At 39.7% G+C, this 27,469-nt stretch overlaps 1 protein-coding gene across 1 annotated transcript in view; it reads left to right on the plus strand.

The window, feature by feature from the left end:
* Hormad2 (HORMA domain containing 2) overlaps window positions 1-27,469 on the plus strand; it is a 95,759-nt gene that overhangs the window by 16,735 nt on the left and 51,555 nt on the right. The window contains 6 exon segments of the mRNA XM_021177751.2: window positions 419-455; window positions 4,104-4,124; window positions 4,975-5,001; window positions 13,668-13,735; window positions 16,833-16,984; window positions 17,148-17,401. Coding sequence (XP_021033410.2) covers window positions 419-455; window positions 4,104-4,124; window positions 4,975-5,001; window positions 13,668-13,735; window positions 16,833-16,984; window positions 17,148-17,401 — 559 coding nt within the window.

Here is a 27,469-nt window from a genome sequence, read left to right on the forward strand (position 1 = left end):
ACTTTAGTTTCTAATATCTTTTCCTAAAAAGAGAAGACTTTATTAGTCCTCTTTCCTGAAAATTGTAGCAATTATTCAGTATTATTTTAAACTATTGATTTCATTTTAGAAGAAAATGGACTTATATAAAGAAAAAAAAATCCTAACTGCGATTATTCACTATATACCTCTGTGTTTACTACCATTCTGTGCTGGGAAGAGAGAGAACACTTGTGTGCTTCAGAGCTGTCTGTTATTTATAATATTCTATAGATATATGGGAATGGCTTGGGGTTTTAAAAGGTGGTTAAACAGAACGGGCAGAATGATCGTTAATTTGTATACTGCAAAATAGAAGTGCAAACTAATTACATACTTGGATTTACTTTTTTGGCTCTTCATATGGGCTAAAGTGACATTGGATATTATTTCTTGACAGGATTCAAGGTTGTTTTGATGCTTTGGAAAAGAGATACGTAAGAATTTTTGAAAATTTACTCCTTAAAAAAGTTTAGACATTTTATTTTGTAGTGTTTAACAGTATAGCATTGCTTGCTTTTTTATTTGTTAGTCGATTTTCTTTTATTTTGTCTGTGTCACCTCACTGTTGTCTCCCTTACAACAAATAGAAACGAAAGCTTCGTTTTCCTTTTTATATACGCATATCTTTTTTAACCACAGAATTTCCTCTGAAGTCACTGGACAAGACCCACAGGATGTGGGTTAAGGAAGACAAGAATCTGGTAGTTAGCACGTTGAACATGTTCAAAATATCGGTGACTCAGTTTGCAGATGGAAAAGAAGAAATAGTTAAATAATGAATTTTTACTCTATTTTATTTTGTTAATTATAACTCCTGTGTATAACTTTGAACTTTAAAAGACACAGTGCAGGGCTGGTGAGATGGTTCAGTGGGTAAGAGCACCGACTGCTCTTCCAAAGGTACTGAGTTCAAATCCCAGCAACCACATGGTGGCTCACAACCACCCATAATGAGATCTGATACCCTCTTCTGGTGTGTTTGAAGACAGCTACAGTGAACTTATACTAATAAATAAATCTTTGGCTGGAGCAAGTGGGGTTGGCCAGAGCAAGCAGAGGTCCTAAGTTCAATTCCCAACAATCACATGAAGGCTCACAACCATCTGTACAACTAAAGTGTGTACTCATATACATAAAATAAATAAATCTTAAAAAAAAAGACACAGTGCAGATTTTATGCTCTCTCATGCTTCAGTAGACTGTGAAGAATGAAGGCTGTGAAGAATGAAGGCTGTGAAGAATGAAGGCTGTGAAGAATGAAGTCTGTGAAGAATGAAGGCTGTGAAGAATGAAGGCTCAAGGTCTGGCTGAAGACATGAGATGCATGTGAATGAACCCCCTGCTCCTCTGTCCGCTCCATCCCCCATGTCTCTACTTGTCAGCTCCACTTTAAGCACTGCTGCCGTGAAGAGGCTTGACATTGTGCTATTAATGGAGTCATGGAGTCCTCACTCCTTCCCACGCTTGGGTGAACAGTTATTCACATTCATTCCATTTTGACCCAGGGGACAGAGGGATACAAAGATAAGACAGATAAGGGAAGGGCTTAGAGACCATGGCAGAAGGTGAGTGTTGCTCATATGAGGGCTAATGATTGCTAGTTATCTACTGGTTCAGCTCTACCTGTTGCTAAATTATTGGTTGTCTGGGGTCTGGGTTGGGGAAGAGACACTGCAGGATGAATTTGGCTTCTCACCACCAGATGGATTAGCCTCTGAAGTACTGAACACCTAGGAACTTTTCATGAGCTCTTTATTGTTACACAAAAAAGGCACTTTTAGCAAGACAGTTTCCGCATAGCAAAACCTCTTATCTGATGTAGGAGTTGTGTGAAGGCCGATTACCTAAGCAGTTCTCAGTCAGGAGATTTCCTGGTTTGCCAGCTATGTCTTGGGACTAAGTTATGCAAAAACCCTGAATCCTTCAGAAGAGCAACTCCAGAGATCTCAGCTAACAATCCTGATCAAGGCCATCCACTCTGTGACAAGACCCTGTTTCTTAAAAAGAAGAAAGGAGAGGAGGAAGAGGAAGCGGAGGAAGAGGAAGGAGAGGAGGAGGAGGAATAAAAAAGCAGGTCACTGGTGACAGAAGCCTTTAAACTCAGCACTCAGGAAGTAGAGGCAGGTCTCTGAGTTTCAGGCCAGTGGGGCCGACTGAGGGAGTTCCAGGACTACCAGGACTGTTACATAGAAACCCTGTCTCAAAAACCCAAGAAACAAAGAGAAGTTCAAGGAAGACCAAGCCTCAAGTCGCAAGTGCCCTAGGGAGATGTCCTGTGGAAGGACATGGTCTTACTAGTTATGAACTTCTGGGCACTTTACATTTTATGGTGAATTTGAATTCTCTAAGCACATATATTAAATAACTCTTACAAAAAGGAACTATATAACTTCCCCTATTGCCCCTCTCATCTCTCACAATTCCTGCTCATGATCCACACTACATTCTTTCAGAAACTGAACTCTGATCATGTTATTCTTTACGCCTAAAAATTTTCCAGGAATTTAAAAAAGTGTTCAAAGCTGATGAAGCAGGCCTGAATGTCCCTATTGATTTTTTAAGACACCCTCCCTCACTCCCATGCTCAGGCTACACGAAGACTCTCTAGGATGCCAGTTCTTTGTATCTTTATACATACTGTTCCTCTTGCTCAAAAAGGTCTGTCCAGACCCTATGCATGGCCTGCCTAGCTCCATCTTGTCCTGCCGCTAAAATTGTCCCTCATTCGAGGGTTCCCCTAACACTGTGTGTTGTTTCTTCACAGCAGACCTTGAGTATAACAGTGTGGCCATGTGACCTTCTTACCGTTAGTTCCCCTTTCTAGTCGGCATGCTTCTTGAGATCAGTGGCTAGCCATATTCTTTCTTCTTTTAATGTGACAATAAACTATTAATAGTTTCACTGTGTGGTCATAAAAATCAACTATATGCTAAAATAACCACAAGGTGGCACTAAAGTTTTAGTCAACTGCTACAGAATTATGGTCCTCACATTTTATATTTTTGCAAAACCCATGAAACTCAAGAAGAACGAAAACCAAAGTGTGGACACTTTGCCCCTTCTTAGAATTGGGAACAAAACACCCATGGAAGGAGTTACAGAGACAAAGTTCGGGGCTGAGACAAAAGGATGGACCATCTAGAGACTGCTATATCCAGGGATCCATCCCATAATCAGCCTCCAAACGCTGACACCATTGCATACACTAGCAAGATTTTGCTGAAAGGACCCTGATATAGCTGTCTCTTGTGAGACTATGCCAGGGCCTAGCAAACACAGGAGTGGATGCTCACAGTTAGCTATTGGATGTATCACAGGGCTCCCAATGGAGGAGCTAGAGAAAGTATCCAAGGAGCTAAAGAGATCTGCAACCATGTAGGTGCAACAACATTATGAACTAACCAGTACCCCGGAGCTCTTGTCTCTAGCTGCATATGTATCAAAAGATGGCCTAGTTGGCCATCACTGGAAAGAGAGGCCCATTGGACATGCAAACTTTATATGCCCCAGTACAGGGGAACGCCAGGGCCAAAAAGTGGGAGTGAGTGGGTAGGGGAGTGGGGGGAGGGTATGGGGGACTTTTGGGATAGTATTGGAAATGTAAATGAGGAAAATACCTAATAAAATATATATAAAAAAGAATTTATCATAGTGTTGATTGTATCTATGTCTGTATATTCAATATTCTTTAAAGCTGAGAGGATGTCTTTGTAGTTTTGTGATGTAGAGAGAGGCACGAGTTTGTGAGACACATCAGGGTTTGTGCGTTGTTTACTTGCTTGGTAAATTTGAAAAGGAGTACTTACTAGGGATTCTTGTGCTGTATTTAATTCTGAGCAATAATGAATTGTTTTGCATATCTTTTGGCTCCCAAATTAGAAAATAAGAAACTTTTTTTGATAATCCTTCTTTTGTCCCAGTAAAGCCAGTGTTTGTAATAGCAATTGTTTGAATGGGTGAATTAGTTCCTTTTTCTGACCTTCTGAATATTTTCTCTCTGAAGTAATATTTGAATTAGTCTTTATCAGAATTGTCAATACTATAGCACAAACATATAATAACAGTTTTCTTTTCTCTTGAAGCTACACATGGCAGTATTAACAGTAAGTACAAACTTGAAGACCAAGTCTCTGTGTATGCATTGACTTTTGGCAAGTGCAGCATTGAGCAGTCATCTTTCCCTTGCTCCCCTGTTGACATTTAGGACATGTTAGCATTTCACAATTGGATATGCCAGAACTTAAGATATTATAAATGCTCAGTATATTTCCTTGACATATATATTATTATATGAGAGAACATATATGAGAGAATATATCATATTAACGCTTAGGATTTAAATATATTTTTAGATATGTAACAGATCCAAATTCTTTCGTTTGAAAGTTTTTTGGACTTTTTTTTTGAAGTTTTATATACCCATGGGTATAAAATGATTGTAGAAAATTGAGATTCCATTGATAAAATATATTAATTATTTAAATATTTATGGAATAAGAAGTTAAGAATTTATTTGTACAACTGGGCAGTGTTGGCACACGCCTTTAATCCCAGCATTCGGGAGGCAGAGGCAGGCGATTTCTGAGTTCGAGGCCAGCCTGGTCTACAGAGTGAGTTCCAGGACAGCCAGGGCTATACAGAGAAACCCTGTCTCGGAAAACCAACCAACCAACCAAACAAACAAAAGAATTTATTTGTAGTTCAGTCATATTAATCAAAAATACTTTACATCAGTTATAAACTTCCTTATATTTAGTGTTCATAGAAAGTTCTAAAGATTCCGGTTTTTTAATAAAATAAGAGCTCATTCTATATCTAGCTAGAAATATGCCTCGCTGGTGCTCGGTACTCAGTCAACACAGTACAAATTAAACTCTTTACAAAGACAGTGCATTCAGTGAGCAGCAGTTAGTAAGTCTGGAAATTAAATGCTTTTTATTTTCCCTTAAACAGCTTTACACAAATCCCAAGGAACCTGAGGTAAGATGGTAGTGTATGTATACTATATTTAAGTATGTTTATCTGAATTGAGGCTATCAATTATGTTACTAGGCTACCACATAAACAGAGCAATTTATCATGAACTTTATGTTTCATTATAAATGAAACCAGTCTTTTATTATGAAAATATTTTTAGAAACTAGATTTTTTTTTTGGTAGAAACACCCAAAAACAAAAACAAAAACAAAAAATGCAGTTTAGAACTGAGGCTATTGGGCCAGGCCGGCGGTGGTGGCGCACGCCTTTAATCCCAGCACTTGGGAGGCAGAGGCAGGTGGATTTCTGAGTTTGAGGCCAGCCTGGTCTACAGAGTGAGTTCCAGGACAGCCAGGGATACACAGAGAAATCCTGTCTCGAAGAAAAAAAAATGAGGCTATTTTTTATAACATGTCAATATTAAGATTCTCCTAATCATAAATGTATAAAAGTAATTATTAATATATAATGTAGAACTAATAAGCATTTACTAATGTATGATAATAATAAAATATCCATTTAATTATTTGCTTATGATCGTTTGGAGTTCGTGACCACTGAACGCCCTCTGTTGATGCTCTCATAGACGCTGAGAGCGCTCCATCTCACTCTCATCCTGAGCTTGCTTAGTGACTCCTGGACCCCGATGCTTTTCAGATCTTTTGTGAAATCCTCTTTGGCTCACTGTACTAACTTCTACTTTTTCTAAAGTCTTTTCTAAGCAGAGCCCTGTTTAACCCTCTGGGTTGATTCCTATATTTCCTAAGAAGATGAGGATTTGGAGTTCCTGGGAGAAGTGTGTTGTTTTCTAGCTTGTAGAGTGACTAGCATTGCCTAAATACGACATAGTTACCTTCGCCACTTCCATGGCCTTTCTGCCTGTGACAGGAACACAGAGTGAGAAGCCCTTTGTTTTCTCACCCTGTTTTGTCTCTCTCCTAGCTTTCTCCTCTTTTTTTTTTCCCCTTGGTTTGAATTTTTCTTCTCTAAGCCAGTGGATTTAGTCTAACTGGCGACATTCAAAACTAAATTGTTAAGTCCTTAGTATTTTCTCTGTGCAAGATTGAAAATAACCATGCAGGTGAGGAGAATAACTACTACACACAAGTGTATAGCAATTCCTTAATGCCCAAACTGGTCTTAGGTCCTTTTTTCTGAATCTCTCTCCCCTTTATGCTCTGTTTCTAGAACCCACTATGTAGCTGAGAATCCCCTTGAATTTCAGATCCCACTGCCTTCACCAAATGCCCCAGTTGTGTATATACAGTATTGAGATTACAAGATAGCGCCATGCCTGGTTTACTGAGTCCTGGGGCTGGAACCCAGTCTTTGTGCTCTACTACCAGCTATCCCGATCTTTTTCTTCTAGTAAGTTTCAATTTTTTTTTTAAATTAGGACTGATTTGTTTTTCTCATTCTTACTATGTTTCCCTATGCACACACCTCTCCTAGTTTGAAATCTGGTTAGTTTTGGTGCATGATCTTTTATTTATTTGCAGATTTTTTAAAATAATAAACTTTATTTTAAAAAAGAAATCAGTAGTTTTAGAGGTAAAACTTGAGTTTACCTCAGGATAAATCTGACAATAAGAATAAAATGGCTAAATTAGTTTTGTTGCTAACATATAGAATAATGTGGTTTTGGGGGCTGGAGAGATGGCTCAGTGGTTAAGAGCACTGACTGCTCTTCCGAAGGTCCTGAGTTCAAATCCCAGCAACCACATGGTGGCTCACATCATCCATAATGAGATCTGATACCCTCTTCTGGTATATCTGAAGACAGTTACAGTGTACTTAGATATAATAATAAATCTTTTTAAAAATAATGTGGTTTTGAAAAGAGAGCATTTTGTATGATAAGTTTCAAGCTATCCATGACCCAACAAAAATATTTTGAACACTTACCATTTCTTCTCTGTGGTAGCAATCCCTAAGTGCTACGTTTTCATAGCACACATCTGATTACTAAAAAACGGTAGACTATTTGAGTCTTTTTAAAAAAACTCAAAACAAAGTCAGTAATTGTATTAGTACTTTCCTGCTGCTCTGATAAAATGCCATCGCCAAGAGCAACTTAGAGAAGTTTATTTTGGCTTACAGTTCCAGAGAGGCGTTCCTCATGGCGAGGAGGCATAGCAAGCAGCAGGTAGGCAGCAGGGCAGGAAACGGAGTGCTCACATCTTCAACCACAAACCCAAAGCAGAGAGAGCAAACTGGAAGTGGAAATGAGGTTATAAACTACCAAAGCCCACCCCAGTGACAAACTTCTTCCAGTCAGGTTCCTCCTACAGGTTCCACAACATCCCCAAACAGTGCCACCAACTGGGGCCAAGTGTCCAAATGTTCTGAGGGACATTTCTCATTCAGATCACCATAGCAATGATTATTACAGTTTCACTACTATGCCAGTTCTTCACTGTTCATAGTATATAAAAGCATGCCCAAGGTTCCACTGTTTTATGGCTTGGCTGCTGCCTAACATCAAGTCACTGAGAAAACTGTGTGGCTCTCTGACCTCATTCTCTTAAATAACCATGAGACAACATTTTCAGATCAACCTAATCTCTGGCATTTATTGATCCTGTGCCAACAGCTTGAGTCATCACTGAAAGGATAACCTTCCCCAAACAAAATGGCACAAAAAATAACAGTATTAATATTTACTAGGAATAAAAATAAACTTTCCACTTGGAACTAAAATTTGCAGCACTCCTGTGAAGAATATATCAAGTACAACAGTTGAACAGCTTAGATACAAGAGTTTTTTCCTAATTCAGAAGCGGACAGAACTAGGAGCCGTTCACACAATTGTAGTACATTTGCATTTATACTTTTGTTCTGATTGCTGTTGTGAAAGAGAAACTGAAAACTAAAGCAATAAGACTGACAGCGAGCTTTTCTACAAGCACACACTGAAGTGTGGGGCAAATAAAGCAAATAAATCTTGATTTGTGATAAGCCGTTAAGAATTACAGCTAGGACTTGGGGCAGTAGAGGCGCACACCTTTAATCCCAGCACTCAGGAGGCAGAAGCAGGCGGATCTCTGTGAGTCTGAGGCTAGTTTGGTCTATAGAGCAAGTTCCAGGGCAGCCAGGAATACATAGAAAAACTATGCCTTGCAAAACAAATAAAAAACATTATATATATGAGTTTTATGAGCAGTGCTACCATGTGTTTCATTGTCTAGTCCTTTGTGCCTATGGGAGGTGATCACATAATTTTAACTTCCTGTTTCACTGAACAATAGGTGATCCTAAAATATGTGTTTAGAGACTTTGTTTTTATTCATTTGTTTGTGTGTTTGTTTGTTTTTGGGTTTTTGAGACCAAGGTTTCTCTGTACAGCCTTGGTTGTTCTGTAGACCAGGCTGTCCTTGAACTCACAGAGATCTGCCTGCCTCTGTCTCCTGAGTATTGGGTTTAAACCTGACCTAGAGGCTTTTTTTTTTTTAAAGCTTGTCTATTAGAGACCAGGTGTGTGGCACATACCTATAGTGGCAGCACCCAGGAGAGGCAGGAGGATCATTACTTTCAGGTTAGCTGCACAACACAGAAAAACTCTATGTCAAGAGTGAATCCTTGTAAGATGAAATTCTTCTTGAAGATGAACTCTGAGTGTTTTTGTTTTTGTTAGTTTTGTACTTAGCACTGTTTACAGACATAAAGGGGACAGGACAGACCAAGTCTCTGACCTCTAGAAGCTTATATTTGTATGAAGAAGGATAACCAGTGAGTAAATAGAACTTAGTAAAGGTCGCAATGCTATGAAGAAAGTATGAAAGGTGTGCTGGTCAGTGATGAAGTAAAGATGACAGAAGGAGGGCTGAGATGCCCATTTTAGATTGACAAAGCCATAGGAAACATCCCTGGGGGCTAGACTGCTGTTGGAGCTGAGATGGAATAAGGGCAAGCCACAGCAATGACAGGTAGAACAGCACTGAGGGCAACAACAGGTTCTGGAGTCAGACCGCAGCTCTACCACGTCCTCTCTCCATCAATACTGACAACAATGATGCTACCTCAGAGTGTTGGTGGCATGATCCGGAATATAGACACACTGAGACCCCAAGACAGGAAGTGTTTATCGGCAGAAAAGAGACCCCGGATCTGTCTCATAAGTGAAAAAGGGAAATGGCAGAAGAGCTAAGTGGAGGAGAGGTGAGGAGGCATTGTAGGCTTTAGCACCAGGACAGTGAGAGGCCGGGGAGCAGTGCCACGCTTTGATTTGTACTCAGAACGTTTCTTTTTGTTGTAGTCCGAGGATTGGACTCAGGCCTTGCCTAGATTCTCCCCGACCCTTGCCCCCCCTTTTAAAAAATAACATTATTGAGATGACTAGCTCAGTATGCTACTCAGGTTGGCCTTCAATTGTGATTTCCCTGCTTTAGCTTCCTCAGTAGCACTTCCTGAGTGTAAGCATATGTAATCTGTACCTGGCCTGGTTTGTATTCAAAAACTCGTGGCTAGAGAACAGAGAATAAAGATCACATGGATGTGTGACTCACTTTGGAGACAGACCTGAGAAGTCTTTTCAGTGACTTGGAATAGAGAGTGAGAAACAGTTTGAAGATGGTGAACTTATCAAGGAATAACACTTTAAAATATTCTTTATATCTGTATTCATCTGTGTCTACTTGACTGTATGTGCATCATGTATGTGCAGTGCCTTTAGAATCCAGAAGTGGGTGTCAGATCCCCTAGAACGAGTTCCAGGAAGTTTTAAGCTTCCCAACTCCTCTGTAAGAGTAAAAAGTGCTCTTAACCCAAGCCATCTATCCAGCCCTGGGATTAACATTTTTTTAAAAACAGTTATATATCTCAACAGTAAAACAACTGGTTTAGGAATCAAATAATAAAAATATGACCAACTACTTAAAGGTCTCTTTTATTTACAAAATGTGTTCCCAGGGTATTAAGAGGCTAGAGCTGACTAGAAACAAGGACAGGTAAGAAGAATAGGCATTGTTTGCTTGGCAGGACAATTATACTTAGCACTGGCTAAGAGAGGACACTATGTCTAGCAAATCTGCACTGAACCTGTTGCTCTTAGGCACCTGCAGCCACCTCTGATCTGACCTATTTTTTCTATTGTATTCACAAAACAGTCCCCTGAAAATAGGTTGAACAGTTATAAAAGCAATTCTCTAATAACACTAACTCATTATAATCAATCTCTTGAGGTTTAGGCAGTATGAGCTGATTTCCAGGACTTGATCACTTGTGGTTAAGTTGTATACTAAAGATCAGCAGAGCTTTGAGCTCAGATCTTAGAGATAAGTAACAGGAATGTGAAAACTGCTTTTGATCATCCCCATTTCCACATTGTCAGATGAGTGAGGGTCATAGTCTGTGTTCTGATTTCAATTCATACTCTCTTTAGCACCTTCAGCTCTCTCTGCAAACTATAATTTATCTAGGTAAACAGTTATTTTTAAGCTAAAGCATTTTAAATTGTGTGTGTGTATGTGCACGTGCACACTTGTACATGTGCAGTTGTGAGTGGCAAGTGTATGGAGATCAGAGAACGACTTGAGGAGTCAGTTATTCTTCTGCTCTGGGTTCCTGGGATAAAACTTGGGTTGTCAGGCTTACAGTGTAAGCACTTTTATCCTCTGAGCCATGTCATCTGCCTGAAAGGACTATTTGAGTTTGTTTTTAATGAGGAAATTTGTTCTCTATAGTCAATCACATCCTTACCAATGATGAGAGCAGATAGCAGTAATAGATTCTAGTGAAGGAAATAAAACTCAGTCCTCTAGTTCCTCCATTCCCTTACTTCTTCTCTAAATCACCACAGTGGCTTTCTAGGTGTCCTCAGGGCTTCCCTGCATGTGTCCTTCCTTCCCTTCTTTCCTTTCTTCCTTCCATCCTTCTTCCTTCCTTTTTCTTTCTCTCTTTCTTTTTCTTTTTCCTTTTCCTCTTCCTTCCTTTCTTCCTTCCTTCTTTTCTTTCTTTCTTTCTTTCTTTCTTTCTTTCTTTCTTTCTTTCTTTCTTTCTTTCTTTCTTTCTTTCTCTCTTCCTCTCTTCCCTCCTTCCTCCTTCCCTTCCCCTTCCTCTTTCTTTCTTTCTTTCTTTCTTTCTTTCTTTCTTTCTTTCTTTCTTTCTTTCTTTCTTTCTTTCTTTCTTTCCTTCCTTCCTTCCTTCCTTCCTTCCTTCCTTCCTTCCTTCCTTCCTTCCTTCCTTCCTTCCTTCCTTTTCTGAGAGAAGATTTCTCTGCTTAGCCCTGCTGTCCTAAAACATACTGATCCGCTTTCCTTTGCTTCCCAAGTTCTGAGATTAAAGGCATGCACCACCACACCTGCACACTCCCTGTCTGTCTTAGACACTGTTCTTTTGCTGTGAAGAGACACCATGACCAAGACAACTCTTACAAGAAAAAGCATTTAACTGGGACTTGCTTATAGTTTCAGAGGTTTAGTCTATTATCATCATGGTGAAGAACATGTCAGCACACAGCAGACACTAGAGCAGTAGTTAATGACTACATCCTGATCTGTAGGCCAAGATTGGATGAGGGAAGATAGACAGACAGACAAACACTGGGCCTGGTGTTACCAGGGATACACTTCCTCCAACAAGGCTGTACCTCCTAATCCTCCTAATCCTTTCAAATAGTTCCACTCCCATCCTGATGACTAAGCATTCAAATATTTGAGCCTATCAGGGCCATTCTTATTAAAATCAAAACATTGTCTGTATTCTTTTTTGTTTGTTTAGTAGTTGCTGTTTGTTCTATTTAAATTTTGTATGTATGTGTGTGTGTGTATGTATGTTTTTAAGATTTATTTATTTATTTCATGTAGGTGAGTACACTGTAGCTGTCTTCAGACACATCAGAAGAGAGCATCGGATCCCCATTACAGATGGTTGTGAGCCACCATGTGGTTGCTGGAAATTGAACTCAGGACCTCTGGAAGAGCAGTCAGTGCTCTTAACCGCTGAGCCATCTCTCCAGCCCATTGTCTGTATTCTTAATGTGCACAGAGAGATCTTTAAAAACTGCAAACCACTGATCTGTTTAAACTTTCAGTAGACTTTGATGAATTTAGAATAAAATCCAAAATCCAGCCGGGCGTGGTGGCACACGCCTTTAATCCCAGCACTCGGGAGGCAGAGGCAGGTGGAATTCTGAGTCTGAGGCCAGTCTGGTCTACAAAGTGAGCTCCAGGACAGCCAGGGCTATACAGAGAAACCCTGTCTCAGAAAACAAAAACAGAAACAAAAACAAAAATCCAAAATCCATACTATTGTCAACATAGTCTCAGCAACATCTCTCATTTCTACCTAGTTGGCTTCTTTTTGGCTTCTGAGAAAACATCCCTTCTCAATCCAGAGCTTTTGCATTACTGTTCTGTCTGTCTGTCTGTCTGTCTGAGGCATTGTCCACAGGTCTGCATATGACTGACTCCCTTTTAAAAAACAAAATCTATCTATCTATCTATCTATCTATCTATCTATCTATCTATCTATCTATCGATCGATCTAAAACTCCAGATTTTATTCCCCGCCCTCGTCCACCCTCTAACTGTTCCATATCCCATACCTCCTCCCTGTCCCCCTGTCATCACGAGGATGTCCCCACCCCACCAGACCTCTAAACACCCTGGGCCTCCAGCTCTTGAGGGTTAGGTGCATCTTCTCTGACCGAACCCAGACCTGGCAGTCCTCTGCTGTATATTATATGTTGGGGGCCTCATATAAGCTGGTGTATGCTGCCTAGTTGGTGGTCCACTGTTTGAGAGATCTCAGGGGTCTAGGTTAATTGAGACTGCTGGTTCTCCTACAGGGTTGCCCTCCTCTTCAGCTTCCTCCAGCTTTTCCCTAATTCAACCACAGGGCTCAGCAGCTTCTGTCCATTGATTGGGTGCAAATATCTGCATCTGATTCTTTCAGCTGATTGTTGGGTCTTTTGGAGGGCAGTCATGATAGGTCTCTTTTTGTGAGTGCTCCATAGCCTCAGTAATAGTGTCAGGCTTTAGGACCTCCCCTTGAGCTGGAGCCCACTTTGGGTCTGTTGCTGGACCTTCTTTTTCTTAGGCTTCTCTCCATTTCCATCCCTGTAGTTCTTTCAGACAGGAACAATTATGGGTGAGAGTTTTAACTGTGGGATGGCAACCCACCCCCCTCACTTGATGCCCTGACTTTCTGCTGGAGGAGGGCTCTACAAGTCAAAAAATACTATATCTTCAGGAAATTTTCCTGATCCTTCTAAGTCTAATGAGCCCTTCTTTCTCTCCACTATGCACTTTCTGCCATACTATCTGTTTTATGTTGTCTGTGGCTCCAGTTCTATCTGAAATTACCTTGTTTTCTTCGTTCACTAGCTAGCTCTGTAGATTCTATGGAAAAACAAAATCTCTGCCTTGTTCACCGCAACGACTCCGGTTTTTAGCTTAAAGTAGATAATTTGATGAAAGATTGATTACATGAATGAATTATTCCTCAACAGGTGATATCTAATGGAAACAGTTGCTACCTAACTTATTTTTAGAGGAGAGAGATTAAGTTATCATTATATCTGAAACCACTACTCCTTGATAAAGTAATGCTGTGAGACAAGAATACAGAGGAAACATAGGAAATATTCAACAAAATGTTCCTTTTATGAGGTAAAAATCTGGTTTTGTTTCAAAATTAACTTCTTTCTCTGCTCTCTTTGGTTTTTCTAGAAAGTGACTGAGATATACCAATTCAGATTCAAATACACAAAAAAAGGAACCACTATGGACTTTGACAGGTAGACTCTAATTGTTTAATGAACATGAGAAATGTATTGGAGTGCAGTAAATATAAGCTTCTATGTGGCCAGTGGAAATCTTACATCTTTTTGTAATTTTCTCATAGCCCTATAAAACCTCACTATCACAAATAGAAATTATAATAATTGTTTTAAGGTCTAAGGTCAATAAATTTGGCTGGTGAAAGTAGAGGCAATGGTGGATGTCATGGCTCTTAAAAGTATATTAATAAAGGGGCTGGAGAGATGACTGTGGTTAGAAAGCACTCTTCCAGAGGACCTGAGTTCAATTTCAAAGTCAGGTGGCTCACAACTGTCTTCTGTAACTCCAGCTCCAGGTGAATCTCGCCATGCACAGACCCACATGCAGGCACACACCTACAGATAATTAAAAATAATTCTTGAAAGAACAAAAGATTTAATGTAAAAATATGTTAATAAGGCTGTCAACATGACGTTAGATAAAGAACCCATATGAATGTCTCTAGCTATTAATCCAGTAGCTCTGTTGGCGTGCAAAGATGTCAATTTATTCCATTTTCAATAGAGGAATACTGAGCCTGAGGGAAAAGAAATTACTGGATTATTTCCCTTTATGCACAAATGCTGTCAGTTGCTTATCCATACATATACACATACCATTTTCTATGTGTCATATGAGAAAACTCATATACACTTAGTTTCCTATAAGTCTTTTGTTGTTTTGTTTTTTGACACAGGGTTTCTTTATGTAGCCCTAGCTGTCCTGAAACTCACTCTAGACCAGGCTGGCCTCAAACACAGAATCTGCTCGTCTTTGTCTCCAAGTGCCCCACCTAAAGGTGTAGACTACCACCACCTGGCACCATCAAATCTTAAAATCCATATTTTTAGATATAGTAATGGGTCAAAGAGCAAAACCAAGGAAAACCGTAGTGCACATGGAGATGTTTGCTAGGGAACATCATTCATCTCTCAGAAGCTTGGGCCTTAGATCAGCCAGCGGGTGTAGTGAGCCAAGGGCTGCAGATGCGACAGGATAGAAGGATAGATAGACAGAGTCTCTAAAAAGACAGTTAATGAAAGTCTTCAAGGGGAGATAGCTACCCTGAAAGGAACAATTCTGAAGAGAAATTGACCATATGCCTTCTTTCCAATAGGTTCTTCCTTAAGTATCCTCTCATTTGTGAGACTTGCAGAAAGTACTCAGATATAAAAAGAAAAGTCAGTTCCAGGAAGGATATTTAAAACACTAGCCACAACTAATTAGTATTTATATATACACCGTTTTACAGGTTCTATAGTACTTTGCCTTTTGTTTTGTTCTGTTTTTCGAGACAGGATTTCTCTGTGTAGCTCTGGCTGTCCTGGAACTCACTCTGTAGACCAGGCTGGCCTCGAACTCAGAAATCTGCCTGCCTCTGCCTCCCTGGGATTAAAGGCGTGGGCTACCACCGCCCGGTGGTACTTTGTCTTTAAGGCAGCATCTCATGTGGCTCAGGCTGACTTTGACTTAACATATAGGCAAGGTTGTGCTCTACCGAGCCCAGCTGTATATGATATACTTCATGCTTCCCTCTGCCCCCACATAAACAGTTATCCTTACCTCCAAAACTCCAATATACGTATTCTGGACAACCAGATTAATCTTTTTGTTTGTTTTAGAGATACATATGCTGAAAGGTAAACAATAAAGCAAATGGGTAAAATTTTCAGATACTCCAAAGGTGAGAAGATAATATGTAGTATAAATTTCTAGAAATATTACTTAAACGAGGGTCCTTAATATGATCTTCTGATGTTTCATGAGCCTTTATGAGCTACATAGCTATACCCCTTCATTCTGATTAAAAATCTGATTTGAAAAGTTGATGGAAATTGATAGAAAAGGTAAAATAATCCAGTTAATATATGTTTGTTTACTTTGTGATCTGTCACTGCCTCCAAAAATTAGGGAGAGAACTAACAGATTAAGAACTTGGGATTATTTTGCAGTGCTAAGTGCCAATATGTTCAAGGTCCTGCAAATATATTGCCATTGTAGCGTGTCCTTGAAGACACTCAAATGTGAGACTAATTGGGAAGAAAACTTTGTACAGAAACAAGAAAATTTGAATTAGACGATAATTAGCCCAGCTCTTTGATTCATTTATTAATTCAGCAAATATTTATTGAGTAGGTGAATACCAAACCTAGTACTGTGGAGATGAAAGATTGAGCCATTCATAGTCTATATTGGGACAGATAATTCTTCGGAGGGGAGGTGCAGAATATAGGGAGACTTCTTGAGGAGCTGGCACGTGAGCGAGGTAGGTGCTGTGGGAGCATCAAGGTGAGAGACAGAAAGTATAATATGGCTGCTGATGCCTGTGGAACATTACGATGAGAAACAGAAAGTACAGTATGGCTGCAGATGTGTGTGGTTGAAACAAACTGGGTGGGGGTGGGGGTTGAAGAATAGTTGTACATGCGCCATCTCTGATGTTTGGTTCAAAGGTGACAGATGTAATAGAAAACTTTAGCATAAAGGTGACATAAGCAGACCCTCCTATTGGGAATAGTATTTTGCCTGCAGCATGGAGAATGTCTTCAAGTTTAGACAAAAAGAAAGCCAGAAGAATAGATGCTTTAGTAACCTATGTCGGAGTGAGGAGGGGATTTCTTTGAGAGACAATCAGATGGTAGATAAGCATAGAGCTAGAGACTGATTTCATGCTTGGAGAGCTGCAGAGATAAGCTTATCTCACAAATGGGCTACCTGACCTAGAATGTGTGCAAATGACTTGACCGAGGTCATTCAGCTGACTAAGAGTACAGCTGATATTAGATGCCAGGTCACCTAATTACAAATCCATTGTTCTCATTATTAGGACATGTGACTATTTGAAAGTCAAAAATTTTAAATGATTCTTAAAATGCATCAAGAGTATCTGCTATTCAGAGATTCTGTACATATGCATTGCAGAAAATACTATTATTCCCTTGTTACCCCTTAAAAACTGTCTACCAAATGTCCTCATGTTTAATTTATTAAATGACATAGCCAAAAGTTGTGTTGTTTTGCAGTATACTTCGAATGTTATACGTGATTGAAAGTGCCATTTTTCTGTGACTATAGCAGCAGTACAAGCTTTGAAAGTGGGACAAACAGTGAAGATATTAAGAAAGCCTGTTCCCTACTAATCCGTCAATTGTATATACTGATGCAGAACCTTGGACCCCTTCCTAATGATGTTATACTTACTATGAAACTCCATTATTATAACTCAGGTAGGTAGAGACCTTGGTTAAATTCCTAGTTAAGTGCGCAAGTGATGTTGTGTATAAGTAGAAGGATTCATAGGCACCTGAAAGATGGTTTTACTGTATATGAAGTATTTATGTCACGTACTCTATTGAAACTTAATTTGAAATATTTTTGTCCTTTCTGCAGTGACCCCACATGATTACCAACCCCCTGGTTTTAAAGAAGGGGTGAATTCACACTTCCTGTTGTTTGAGGGGGAGCCTGTGAGCCTTCGAATGGGTTCAGTCTCCTCTGGCTTTCACAGCATGAAAGTAAAAGTCACAACGGAGGCCACCAGAATGCTCGATGGGGAGAACAGTGTCAGTCAGGACGATGGCACTACTGAGATAGCTCATCAGGGTCTAGACTGTGACGAGGAAGAGGAGGCCTGCGGCAGGCAAGTAAGAGCAACTTTTAGTGACCCTTCATTGTTTTACGTAAACACAGGTGACATTTCCAGTTTGTATTTAGGTCATGTCACAGTAACAGAGTCCAGTGGAGCATGCCAGCTATGAAAACTGAAACAAACTAGCTTGTGACGTCAAGGACTTTTTAGTAAAACCGTCCTTCTAGAAGGAAATCTATGCTGTTGTATGAGATTGTCTAGCAATAAGAAAAATTCCTAGAGTGTTTTTATAGTACTTAAAAATATTCTAAGTATCTGGTATGTTCATACTCAATAGAAGCATACATAGCTCTTAATTAGTAGTAACTGGACATGAGGGTTAGGGAGGAACATTTTTATGGATTAACCTGAATCAGAGAGAGAGAGAGAGAGAGAGAGAGAGAGAGAGAGAGAGAGAGAGAGAGAGAAGAAATAAAAACATCTATGACAAACATTGCGGTTTGATTGCTGGGGAGAGCTGAGGGGTTGAGAGCTTGCAGCCAGTCCCAGTGATAGGTAGAGCTTAGAGCCTTTGACTTTGCTTGTTTCTATAAAGCCTTAACTGTGGACTTACTAAGGCTCTGCTTTGTAGTAGGAAGGTCCATACCATGATTTAGTAGTTGTCTGGATAATAATGCTTGCTGTGTGCTAACACTGTAGGTGAAGGATTCGGAAACAAAAACATTTTCTGGCTGTTTAGTGGAAAGGGATACTATAAAGATATTTGTTGTTGTTGTTGTTGTTGTTGTTTTAAGATCCTGCTTTTAAAAGATGACTGTAGAAGCTGTAGAGTTGGCTTAGCAGTTAAGAGCCCTGGCTGCTTTTCCAGTGGACCCAGGTTCTATTCCAAGCACCTATGGGGCAGCCAACAACCATCTGTAACTTTAGTTCCAGGGGATCTGACGCCCTCTTCTGGCCTCCATGGGTACCAGGGCACACACATGCAGGCAAAATATCCATTCATGTAACAATAATAACATCAACAAGAATTTGATGGCTTACCACACTGGGCAGCTTCTAAAAGTACCTTCTAAGTCTTTAGCTCAGCATTAGTTTAGTATATTGAAAGGGAGATCCTAGTCTTAATTCAGTTAATATGACAAATGTAACCAAACAACAGGTTTTTAATGGTTTTCTTTTTAAAGCTTTTTCATTGTGTCGGGCAAGAAAATAACTAGATTCTAGTGCATTATTTTTCATTTGATTCCATGTCAAAACAGACATAGCTAGCATGGCAAAGCTAAACATAATAACAACAATAATAGTGGATAAGAGAATAATGAGACTATTTTTATTTTTATTATGAAGAAAAAACTTAACAGCTGTAATCGATCATGCCATTAATTCCACTACTTGGGAGGCAGAAGCAGGGAGATCTCTGTGAATTCAAAGTCAGCCTGGTCTACATAGTGAGTTCCATGAAAGCCAAGGATACATAGAAAAAACCCTATCTTAAAAAAAAGAAAGAAAGAAAAAGAACTAAAGAAAGAAGAAAAATTTTAAAGGGACTGGAGAAATGGCTCAGTGGTTAAGAGCTGATACCCTCTTGCAGAGGATCCAAGTTTCATTCCCAGAACCTATGTGTGATAGTTCACAACTACCAATAACTTCATCTTCTAGGGGGATCTGTCACCTCTAGACTCCATGGGTACTCATACTCATATGTGCATACCCACATATGCACATACCCTTCACACGGGTGTGTGTGTCTGTGTGTGTATGTATAAATGTAAATACTTTCTATCAAGACTATACATAGTTAAAAAGGCAGGCATGCTTGTACATGTCTCCAACCTTAGGAGCAAATGTGGGGATAACAGAAGTTTATGAGCAGCCTCTGTTAGATAATACGTTTGAGGTCAACTTGGGCTATCTGAGACCAGAAAACCAAAAAGAAAAAAAAAAAAAAAGCAGATTGTCCTTCTCTTTTGCCAAATACATGTAAGCAGAGCAGCCTGCCAGGGAAAGAGGAGTGGCAGGGGTCTGGACTTGCTGAGAGGATTCACTGACGTAAGAACCACTGACATCCCCACTAAACTATCCTAGTGTTTTCTTCCTAGAAAGAACTCACGTCCACATTCTGACACACAGATACAGGGAACTCTCATCTTTATTACTTTAAAACATTTTTGAGAAGAGTTCTCTTTATAGCTCTGACAGTCCTTCCTTGTAGTTTTACTATCTTGGAGAGTATTAGTTTGAGTAAATATATAGATAGACTCTGTCATTTCTGTCTTTTGCTGGACTGTCAAGAATGTGATCTCATTATTGTGTATTTTTCCTTTCCACTGCTGTATTCTACTCGGTTTTGTTTGTTCAGGGGTTTGTTTTGTTGTTGTTATTGAGATAGTTTCACTATGTAGCTCTGACTGGCCTGGAACTTGTTCTATAGACAAGGCTGGGCTAGAACTCATGGAGATCTGCCTGCTTTGCCCTCCTCCTGTACTGCAGTTAGCACTGTGTACATTAGATTGACCTTATTATTTTCCTTTGGGACAGAATCTGTGTTGCCTAAACTAATCTTAGGTTTCTGACTTCAAGTGATCCTGGTCTGTGGGGACATGCTTCAGTCTCTCATGTCACTGAAAGGTCGCTCCTGTCCAGTTATTGTAGTCTGGCTGGCCTGGAACTCATAAAGAGCCACATAGCTCTACCTCCACATCCTGAGAGCTGGGATTAAAGGTCTGTGCCACATCTATATGCACACTTACTGGTACACATGCAAATGAGTGTCTACAGGGAAAATACTAGTTTTAGATTTGTCTTAATCACTGCTCTGTTACTATTAAGAGACACTATGATGTGTCTCTGTGAAGAGACAACTTATAAAAGCAAACATTTGAGGGCTTGTTTACAGTTTTAGAAGGTTAGTTCATTTTCATCATGTCAGGGAAGATGGCAGCATACAGGCAGGCACTGGAACAGTCTCTGAGAGCTATATCCTGATCCATAAGTAGAGAGGACTCTAGACTTGGCATGGGGTTTTAAAACCTCAAAGCCCACTCCAGCTTCCTCCAAGAAGGCCATACCTACTCCAACAAAGCCACACCTCCTAATTGATCTAATTCTTCTCAAATGGTGCAGGTTCCTGATGACTAAGCATTCAAATATATGAGGCTCTTATTCAAACCACCACAGGTTTACACATTTTCAACTTTGTTAGAAAGGACAGAATAGTTTTCCAAAGTACTATACCCATATTTATTATACCAACAGTGGAAGACAGACCTCGTATTCTGTAAGCACTTAATATTGCAGAGTTCATCTTTTCAGTGTCTGCTTGGTATGCTTGCACCTTATCATTTTAGTGTATTTCTTATTGTTGATGCTTGAGCATTTTTTCATTAGTCATTCTGGTTTTCTGGAGCATTGAATTATCTTTCTTTATTCATATGAAAATATTCTGGGGGTTAGAGAAATAGCTCAGTGGTAACAATTTATACTGCTCTCCCAGAGTCCCTGAATTCAGTCCCTAGCACCCATGTCACGGGGATCATGATTGCCTGTAACTCCAGCTCCAGAGGGACCTATTGTCTAGCCTCTGAGGGCACCTGTATTGTGTGTACAGCAGACAGACAGACATATATGCACAATGTACAAAATTAAAAGAAAAAATATTCTGATAATCTTTCTTTTTTACTTATTTATGTTACAGTAATTTGTCTATTTTTGTGGCTTGTCTTATCTTCTTTAAGTGGTCTTTTGGTAAAGAAAGGCTGTTCATTTAATGTAGTCTAATCTTTTATTCTGACATTCTTAAGAAATTATCTACTTAAATATACATATATACACTTTAAACTCTCACCGTTCTTACTCTCTAGCCCTCCTTCTCTCTTTCTCTTCTCACCTCTCTCCTCGTGGCCATGGCCGGCCTCTCTCCCTTTTTCTACCTTCTCTCTTTCCCCCTGCCTTTCTACAATAAAGCTCTAAAACCATAGACTGTCTCTCTGCTCATCAAGGCCCACCATGCTTGAACGATGGGATAGGCTTTCCTCTAACGAGCCCAGTCTAACCTCCTACCGAAAGGCCTTCCTGTGCCACTGACTGGACCAAGGACTCTCACCTGTGTGGGAACCACACAGCACCTCCCTCTCTCCCCGCCCTCTCCTCCCTTTGGCCCTGGGGCTGACTGAGCCATCCCCCGGGATGGGAGTGGGGGCATTCTGTTCTCAGGTCTTCCCTGTGTCCAGTGGTGTCTGGGATGCCCGAGGCTGAGAACCTGTTATCTAGAACTGCCTCTTGTCCACCACCTGCCTAGCTGGGGAATTCCAAGGATGTGAGCTCAGCGTGGTACACAGTACACATGGAACCAGCTGAAGTTGCCTCAGAAAGCAATGGTTGTATGGCATGCTAGCTATACATATATGTATATATGTGTGTGTATATATGTGTTGAAGTTCACCACATAGAATAATTTCTCTTGTGAGCCCTATTTAAAACTCAAGACTATCAGAGTTACAGATCCTTGCTGGCACAACTCCAGGTTGAATTCTGTACCATCAGCTATTCAAGGACTCCATTAGAATACCAATTGCTTCCTCAAATATGTAGCCTTTGCCTGATGAAAGTTCCCTTGCTCTGAACACAATGGAGTATCACTTGGAAGTGACAACGTACTGTTCTTACCTATTCAAACTAAGAAATAGTCCATAAAAATGAGGTCTTTTATTAAAAATACACACACACACATATATATATGTATATATATATACACACACACACATATATATACATATATACTATCTACCTCATACCATAAATGAAATAATCTGTGTGTGTGTGTATGTGTGTGTGTGTGTGTGTGTGTGTTATTTCATTTATGGTATGAGGTAGCTCAGACCCCTTAACAATTTTATGTCTAATTATTTTATGCATGCAGACAAATATATAACTTAGTGATACAGCTCAGTAAATACACACAAACCAAACAGTAGGGCTGGGGCATGGGTCAGGCAAGCAAGATGCCCAGGGAGAATGGATGCCCTCAAGAGTGAGAACCTCCTTAAGTTGTTCTCCCTGGGTTCTTGCTTGTCTCAACACATCTTGGCCCTGCTGAATAGTCTGACAAGAACATCAATCAGATCAAGAGGTGGGATACTACCAGCTGCTTAGAAACATAGTTTTAACCTCACAGTTTTTACTCCAGTTGGCAAGAGCATTGGCATGCTTCCTTCAGTTAGCATGTATTTTTTGTTCATGCTGTTGCTGGTATCCATTTGGATATGCTTAACCTGGGGTCACCAGGACTAGCACTGCTAAGAATTATGGAGCATGGTGCTCAGTCAGCACACACTGATGGTGGGATCAGGGTGGATGGAGCGGACTGCTGAGTCAAAGGGCATGCATGAGGCTAGCCCTGCTGGGCACAGTTTCCCAAGCGCGTTTGCCGAGGGCCACACAGCTGCAGCTGCTTCACATCTTCATCCACTTTGGCGATTTCTGTCATTTTTATCAGGTATATTTTGTATGCTGAGCATACTTCATCTTGTTAGGGATAAGCATTCTAGTAGATAGCAGTGATGTGTTGTTGTGGTTTTCATTTTTGTTTCCCTTCTGAATAATACATTCTGTAGAGAAGTAATCTGCCAAAATAAATGTATAGTAAATATCTTAACTTCATAAATTTCCTTTTCACTGTTTTATAGAGATGTTTTATGAACAGTTCTTTTTTTTTTTTAGAGGAATATAAAACAATTTCTTGACTGCTGTTCACCATTATTTACAACAAAGTATCCAATATGCAGTTGAATAGTATTTGGTAATATGAAATTATTTTCTTGGTGTCTATTGAATCAGTCAGTAATCAAGAACTGGAAAGGAATGAGTCAGGGTAAAGAAAAAATGTACAGGTCAATAATTTAGACCAAAACTTTGAACAGAAGTTGCTAATTTTAGAAGAATTCAATTTGTTAGTCTTTTCAAGTGACATTCAGCAGAATGAAAAGTATTTAGAATACTTCTTAAGAAATGTTTGTTAAGGACCCTTCCTTAGACAAGGGTTCAGTGCCCTTTTTGGGCTCTGTGGGCACTACACACACATACACAGAAAAATAATTTTTAAGTACTTAAAGAAAAGAAATCCTAGTTTACCCCAGAGCTTACAGAGACGCACTCTGTATCCTTCTCTAAAGGGAAGGTAACAGTAACCACAGGAAAAGACGTTTTGTTTAATTATGGTGGAGTGCACATAGGAGACAACTGGCTTCAGTTTGCCTCAGTGCTGGGATAGGAGTGAAGGGAAACAGAAACAAAGATCACCATAAATATTTATATATAAGTATATATACACACATGTATATACACATATACACATATGCGTGTGAACATAGGAGTACTTGGCCTTTTTCTCAGTCACTTTTGGCTATACTTGGAGTTATTTATGATGTTTTCACAGTTTGGGAATCTGTTTCTGTAGTTGTTTGCCTCTTTTTCCATCTGGTGCTATTTATTTGAGTCCCTTTATTATTATATATGCCCCAAATCAGTATTTTTTAAAAAGTTATGTTTTGATTGTGCTGCTCACATCTATTGCTTCTCTTTTCTATTTACTCATGGTTCCTTTTCTGTTTGTCTTCTTTCTGACCACACACTGATCTTCCCACCCACGTGCAGATCTGCATACCTATAGGGTCCTCACAGTACCATTGGTGTACAGATCTACACATCTGTCTTAGTCACTGTGAAGACACTGTGACCAAGGCACCTCTTATAAAAAGAAAGCATTTAAGTGGGGACTTGCTTACAGTTTCAGAGGTTTAGTCCACCTTGATGGGAGTATGGTGGCTTGCAGTCAGGCACTGGAACAGTAGCTGAGAGCTAGCTACATCCTGATCTGTAGGTGAGAAGACTTTAGACTTGGCATGGGCTTTTGAAACCTCAAAGCCCAAAGACACTTCCTCCAACAAAGCCACACCTACTAATTGGTCTAGTTCTTTTCAAATAGTGCTAGTCCGTGCTGACTAAGCATTCAAGTATATGACCCTATGGGGGCCATTCTCATTCACACCACCACGGTACCTACAAATCTCTATCAATGCACAGACTTGTATTCCCTATAGGTCCCTCATTTTAGTCTTTAAATGGAATTTCAACTTCTAGCCAAACATCATTTTCCTCTCAGACTTATTATCTGTGGCACTAGACACTGTCACTCTTCCAAACAACCAAGATGTTTAACCTCCATCTTCTCCTTACTCCTCACATCCTTTTGGATCATGTTTCAGTCCGCTCTGCTTTGAAATACTTCTCAAGCCCCGCCCTAACCGACCATGCTGACTCAGGCCGTGAGGCTTTCTTGGTGAGTAACAGCTACAGTTCCTGACTGGGTCTCTCTAACATTCAGTCTGTCTTTCAGAGTGCCAGGAAGGAAGGTATTTATCATTTTCAAATACTTCAAATAGTATTGTTTGTGTAATTTCAAGAGGCATAAAGATGCAGTGTATGAAAATAGCAGTTGTGAGCAGAGCACAGGTAGGGAAGAGGTTAATGTGATAAAACTCTTTGGTTGCTTTCGTGGTAAGAATGGAATCCAGGTCTTGTACTAGGCTAGGCTTGTGTTCTACTACTGATCTATATCTACAGCCTGAAAGACCTTTTTAAAACAGTACAATTAACAACATTAAAGTAATTTAAAATGCAAATCTTTCAACTGTCCTTATATCTTATCAATACAAATTTTAACTTTGTATGCCCCATTCTTTTCAGTATTTTTCAATGGATATATTTATTTGTATATTATTTCAATAATGGTATATATAATTTCATTTTTATTTAGCAATAATTTTGTAAATATGTCCTACCTAGCCTTTATATGTAAAGTTCAATTACTTTTTGGTTCATTTAGGTTCATATCATTTCTCTATTTTTAAGTATTTAGGTTGTCATACATGAATGTTGAGTGTTCCCCAGTACTTTACATTTAGCGGCTTGCTTCCCAGGCTTGCACTAGTGAGAACAGATGAAGCCTTTTAGGAAGTGGAATCTACCAAGAGGTCTGGTCGCCACGGAAGCATGTCTTTGAAAATTACCTTCTTCATTCTCCTGTTTGCTCCCCGTGATAAAGTCAGCAGCTTGTCCTGTCACATACTCCCACGATGGTGTCCTGTCACATACTCCCACGATGGTGTCCTGTCACATACTCCCACGATGGTGTCCTGTCACATACTCCCACGATGGTGTCCTGTCACATACTCCCACGATGGTGTCCTGTCTTGTCACAGGCCCAAAGCAGTGGGCCAGTCAGTCAGGAACTCCAAAGCTATAAATCAGAACTATTTCTTAGTGACAAAGAGCTGGCTAATGTGTAGGCTAATTTCTGATAATGCTATTATAAATAGCATTGCAATAAATACCTTGCAGGTGTGACACCTCCTTTCCTTACTTTCTATTGGATTCACAGTAGCAGGAGTGAAATATACATATTTTTGAAATTTGTATAGAGCTTGGATGAATATTATCAATATATGATAATGTTCAGAAACTTCCAGTTTTTCCACCTCCTAAGGGTGGCATTTTTGATAATGATAACTACTTGATAAAAAGGGGTAGCTCCCCATCACCAGCTCTGGTTACATCTATTACATGCATATATATACATGTATATGTATATATATACATGTGTATGTACATATTATATACATACACATATGGTGGCTCATGCCTTTAATCCCAGAACTTGGAAGCCATAGTTAGGTGGATCTGTGAGGTCAAAACTAGCCTGGTCTACATAGTGGGTTCCAGGACAGCTAGATTCATGTAGAAAGATCTTGTCTCATAAAACACAAAACAAAAACAAACAAAAAAAGATGCCTTGCTGTGAGGAAAACGATACAGAAGATGTAGTTTTTGCTCTGAGAACTAACTGAAGAGACAACAAGTATATATTATGAGAATATTAGAGACTATGTGAATGACAGAAAGTTTTCCTATTTTTATGGTCTCACCATATAGCCCTGTCTACCCTGGAACTCACTATGTAGGTTAGACTAGTCTCAAATTACAGGATCTTTCTGCTTCTGCCTCCCAGTTGCTGGAACTAAAGGCATGTCCCAGCATGCTCAGCCTTTTCCTCAGTTTATTAAGGTAGAAGGTTAAGCTGGGGTTTTTGGTATAACCCAGGCTTGCCTGGAAGTGACTCACTGTGTGTCCAGGCTGGCCTTGAACTGGAAATCTTGCTACCTCAGTTTTCAGCCATTCCTTTTTTTCCCCTTTTGCTTCTGGGGATCGATTTAACCCAGGATCTTATGTATGTTAAACATACACCTTATCACTCATGTCCCAACACATTTTTTTCTTTTTCTTCTTAAAGAAAGATTTATCTATTTTTATTTTGTATATGTAGGTATTTTGTCTGCATGTACATTTGCGCACCACATACATGGAATGCATGTAGAGACCATCAGAGTGCATCCGATCTCCTGGTACTGGATTTACAGACAGCCGTGAGCCACTATGTGAGTGTTAGGAACCAAACTAGGTCGTCTGAAAGAACACCTTTTAACCACTAAGCCATCTCTTTCCGTCCCCCCTTTTTCTTAATGTATGTATTTATAGTATTGGTGATTAGAAATAAAATTGAGATGTAGAGACCTAATTTTCAGGCAGTCTTTTTAACTAGAGAAAGGGGGCCACAAAACAGGAACAGTGCTCGTTATAGGATATCCAGTTGCCAAGCAACGGAGAAGAACAGGCGTTGTATTTGAATTGTTGGAATGATCTGCACTCTGGTCATTTTCATTAGATATGAGGATGGATTTTGAGGAAATCTCTTACTAGGACTTGAGATATGGTAAAACACTTACCTAGATGCACAGACCCCGAGTTTGATCTTTAAGCAGCACGCACAGCACAACACACACACACACACACACACACACACACACACACACACACACACACACACACGAAATCTCTACATGATCTCTTTCTTTAGTGTAAGGAATTTCCTGTGTAAACAGATGAGTGATCACTTTGTCGCAGCAGGTATCTAAGCATTACCCTGGATCCAGTGGTTTGTTGCTATTTTCCTTCTATGATAAGGAGACAAAGGGTGGGCACATATTATCATTAGCAAGAGAGGAAGTGA

This window comes from Mus caroli, unplaced genomic scaffold (genome assembly GCF_978045245.1).
Source record: "Mus caroli unplaced genomic scaffold, Mus_caroli_1 scaffold_13, whole genome shotgun sequence".
Classification (NCBI taxonomy): Eukaryota; Metazoa; Chordata; class Mammalia; order Rodentia; family Muridae; genus Mus; species Mus caroli.